A 4,590-nucleotide genomic window follows, 5' to 3' on the forward strand; every position below is an offset into this window, starting at 1 on the left:
CCCAACCAGACATAATCAGTCGATGCCTCCTTGACTTTCTCCTGGATCCATCTCTGATCATCCATGTTGGTGATGGTGACCAGGTCATGGTGGTGATCTCTGCAGTAGTACAAGGCGTCCTCCCAGGTTTTATTTTCTTTGATCAGGATCACTTTATCTGTCACAGAATTGATCAACACAAATATTACAATATCATAATAAAGAACAAATTTGACAAAAACAGTTATGTCTTTGGTCCTAAACCAGACGTGGTAGAGTAAATAAAAAATGTCCTCCAGTAGGAGCAGCACTACTTCACATGAATTATTGTCAAGTAAAATGAAAAGTAGTTGCCTAAGAAATGACTCAAGTATAAACATTTGATAAAATAGATACTTTAGTACTGAGTAACTGATCATAACATCTGATTTATCATTTCAAGATGACGTCATGATACTAGCAAAAATATAAAGGTGTGTGCAAATTGTCATATTTTGAAGACAAACATAATTGAAATGATCCAAATGTATAAAATAAATTTAAAATAAAACATTTAGGCAGAAGAAACACATTTCTAAATAAATTTTCCTCAACATATAAACTCATACTAAACAGTAGGAACAGCTGGAAGGACTTTACCTTTTTATAACATATGTTATAAATAGGTAAAGTCCTTCCAGTGTTAAATGTATTTTTACTTGACCTCCAAATGGCTCAGCAGGTCAAAAATAACATGAGAACAATAGAGTTTGTGTTGGAACAGGAACTGCAGGTTTGTTTCTGGGTCCAGAGAGTTTTTAAAATATGTTTGGCCTTTATTCAATGAATATCAACAAATGTTACTCTATAGAGAATAATATTATTTTATAATAATATAGCTCAAGTAAAATTACAATATATTAGGGTTTAAAACTACTACTGAAGGTACTTTTAACCCAAAAAACTAATTAAAGTAAATGTGAATGTACTATGTGCCTCTGATACTGATCAAATGTTGAGGCTTTTGTTTGATGCAATGACATTATCTGTGACATGCAAGAATTAAAACTTAAAACATGAATTAGAAAACTATTCACTGTAATAATGTTTAAATAAACTTATATTTGAACTAACGACTCACCATCATAACAGATGAAGGGTTTTTTATTATCACAGCTCACATTCGTCCATCTGCCTTCACCATCAAACTTAGTCATGGCACATTGACCACTGTTGGGATTGTGATTGTTAAATATTGGATTCCAGTGTCTGAAAGAGAAACTGCTTCCATCTGACCACCTCCAGGTGTCTCTGAACAGACCAATGTATGTGTGATCACTTGTAGAGTTCATCAATTTCTTCACTTCTTCATCCTGTAGCTGCTTCGTTCCACTGATCAGGTCTGTGTGATTCTCTCTGCAGTAACTCTGAGCTTCCTGCCAGGACTTCTCCTCTTTAATCAAGTGATATTTATGGGTTGTATTAGTTTCTGTGGAGTAATCAAACATATTTATGTTTATCTTGTTTGGACAAAAAACATATAAAAATAATTCATAAATAGATTAATATTCTCACCATTATAGCAGAGGAAATGACGTAAAGTTTGGCACTGGTCGTCTGTCCATTTGAGATATTTATTCACAATCACACAGTTCTGATATATTACTTGACTTCCTCCATCATTTGGTTCGTTTGTGTCCCACGTTGTCTCACTTTCATTAAACTCCACTCCAGGCAGAGACCAGCGCCAAGTTCTGTTACCATGTTTTTGATCATTCAGACCAATCCAAGCTTCCCTCTGATCTCCAGCTGAGATGTTGATGAGTCTCTTCATGTCCTTCATGTTAGTCACTGTGACCAGGTCAGTGTGTTTCTCTCTGCAGTACTGCTGAGCTTCAGTCCAGTTCTTATTCTCATTAATGTAGTGAAACTGATAGAGCTGACAGTCAATGAAACAACACTGAGCTGAAATATGAAACATGTTTTTTATTTAGTACTTAATAATGACTGCTAGCTTAAATCACTTTGTCTTTACAAAAACAAAACAGGTGTTCTCATTTTAATTTCTGTGTGACAAGTCATCCAGATCTCCTCAGAGTCCAACTCTGGGTAATGTGACAGAAACCAGAGAGTCTAGTTGTGTTTCAGATCAACTTACCCATCAGGAAGAGCAGAATCAGACTCCACTGCATCTTTGCTGTCAGATGAATTATTTTCCTCCAGCAGTTTGTCTCTGTTGGATGAAGAACATTTAAACAGTGAAAAGCTGCAGCTCTTCCTCCACTGGACAGAGAAATAACATTAGATAATTTTTCACAAGTGATGTTAATAGAAGGGATGAACATCATTCATCTTTTTTGTTGAATCAGTATTAAATGTTGTGTTTCAGACACACGTGTCTGAAGAGAAGCAATTTGAATATTTGTCATTTAAATATTCAAACCAGGAGGAATAACATTTTTGCCATGAAAACACAATATGAAATATTTTAGGGCAGTGGTTCCCAAAGTGTGTAGTGCGCCCCCTTGGGAGGGTGCAGTGTCATTGTAGGGGTGCACAATGAATGAAAAAATAAATAAATAAATAAATAAATAAATAAATAAATAAATAAATAAATAAATAAATAAATAAATAAATAAAAAAAAAAAAAACCTCTCCGGTAGCTGTTCATGTTTTAACCCCATTTTTCATAGACTTTTGTTGTATGTAGGCTATTTATGATAGCATAATTGAATATAATCACAAATAAAAAAGAAATATGTCTGAAATAACACTGACAGCAAAGAAAACTTCTACAGTATAGAACTGAGAAAAAGAAAACCAGTTACACAAAAGTGTTTCAAAGTGTTTTGTTGCAACCTAAAGAGTAAATTAAACTTCAGTGGAGTTTGAAAACAAAATATGAGTTTAGGTTTATGTCTGGTTGAACGATGTGTGATTTTATTGTAATCCATAGGGGTCCCAGAAAATCTTTGGGAACCACTGCTAGGTGAAGATAAGATGATAAATAAATATATATATATACATTTTCACATAATAAGGATATCATTTTGGTATTCAATTAAAAATACATTTTAATGAAAAACAGTTTTATTCTTGGCTTGTTTCCTGATTGACTGGGGGAAGTGTACATTAGTAACATGTGAGGGTGGAGGCAGCAGTGGGGCTTTGAGTGGACAGGAGATTATGAAGGGTTATGACTAAACAGGAAGTGAACTTAGTGGAAAATGGTGGCAGAGGGAAGGAACACACCGACAGACGGACGATGATGCAGCTTTTTTCAGATAAAATGTAAAAACTTTAATCTGAAGAAATTGTCCCTGAAGGGCACCTATCTAGATTTTATGTTGTTTGAGATTAATAAGAGCTTTAATTAATGCAATTGTCTGTAAAGATACAATATGTACTATAAAAATTCAAATAAAACAAATTTGAAAATATTACATTTTATTCACTACAAAGTTAAAGTCCCAGTATCATGAAAATGTTCTGTAGTAATTCTATTAAAATCAGATAAAAGTCCATCAGACCATCAAACTACTGACCTACAGCACTGACCTCACACTTACATGCAGACGACAGTAGATTTGAGGCTGAAATAAATGAGGTTTTAAATAACATCATTAACCAAATCGCAGGTTGTTTTAAAGATAAAAGATCTGTTATGTACACAGAACATCAATATCCAGGATTATAAGTTAATGTTTACCTGGAGTCATCTCTAACTCCTAAACCAGTTCACCATAACCATACTGACTGTTCTTGTTCAGAATTATTAACGATATTATAAAATAAACTCTTACCTTTTCTGAATTTTGTTTCCTTTACTGCGTGTCAGGACTGTAAGCCCAGAAGTGACAGATTATGATCCAGCTTTGGTAAATCAACCTTTGTCAACTCAAAGGCAGTCTAGGTGTGTTTAGTCTAGTTTGAGAAAGGTTTATTTGACTTGTTGTTGGAGCAACTGGAAATATCAAACCTACGCAGATGCAAATATTGATATAAAATCCTCTTGTTCTCAACCAGGAAGTTATTTTTTCCCCAATGCAAAACTAGTAGATCATGAACAGGCTAGAAAGTGAGTCAACAGTTATATTAATTTAAAATTGTACTTTTATCACTTTTGGTGTAGAGTGTGTCTCAAGAGTATTCACACCCCTTACACAGGTACAAGCAAACAGGATGACCTCAAAGGTCTGCCAGGCCCACAAACATTAAAGGCTCAGTTAAAAATAAAGATATGCTAGGCTGTAGACATTTAAAAACAAAGTTTCAAATTAATTTCAAATGAACAGGAACCTCTAACATTCTTTCTTTCTAGGTCTAATTCATCTGTTTTCATCAACAGATGGAACCTAGACCAATGAATATGAATTACTGAATATGATTATTAGCTTAAACATTCTTATCAAATAAACTCTTACCTTTTCTGACTTTTGTCTTCTTTACTGTCTGTGGGTCAAACGTGATGAGACGTATGATCCTTCTTCTCTAAATCATCTGTTGTCAGCTGAGGCACTTTTAGTCTTGGTGGAAAACTGACAAAGTAGAATTAGAAGTTTTTCCTGAAATCCTTATCCGTTCTCTTTCCTGCCATAAAATCATCCCCTCCAAGAGATGAAGGACAGATCA

General features: G+C 34.2%; 1 protein-coding gene across 1 annotated transcript in view; it reads right to left on the reverse strand.

The window, feature by feature from the left end:
* LOC106942100 (C-type mannose receptor 2-like) overlaps window positions 1-2,185 on the reverse strand; it is a 6,215-nt gene extending 4,030 nt beyond the window's left edge. Inside the window, exons 1-3 of the mRNA XM_015025282.1 lie at window positions 2,117-2,185; window positions 1,534-1,923; window positions 1,100-1,447 (exon numbers count right to left, since the gene is read on the reverse strand). Of these exons, the coding sequence (XP_014880768.1) occupies window positions 1,100-1,447; window positions 1,534-1,923; window positions 2,117-2,150 (772 nt within the window). The 5' untranslated portion in view covers window positions 2,151-2,185. The remainder of the gene's footprint in view (window positions 1-1,099; window positions 1,448-1,533; window positions 1,924-2,116) is intronic.
* Between the last annotated feature and the right edge of the window lie 2,405 nt (window positions 2,186-4,590).

The sequence above is a fragment of the Poecilia latipinna genome, unplaced genomic scaffold (assembly GCF_001443285.1).
Source record: "Poecilia latipinna isolate Pla-1442-1.1 unplaced genomic scaffold, P_latipinna-1.0 Scaffold4042, whole genome shotgun sequence".
Taxonomy (NCBI): Eukaryota; Metazoa; Chordata; class Actinopteri; order Cyprinodontiformes; family Poeciliidae; genus Poecilia; species Poecilia latipinna.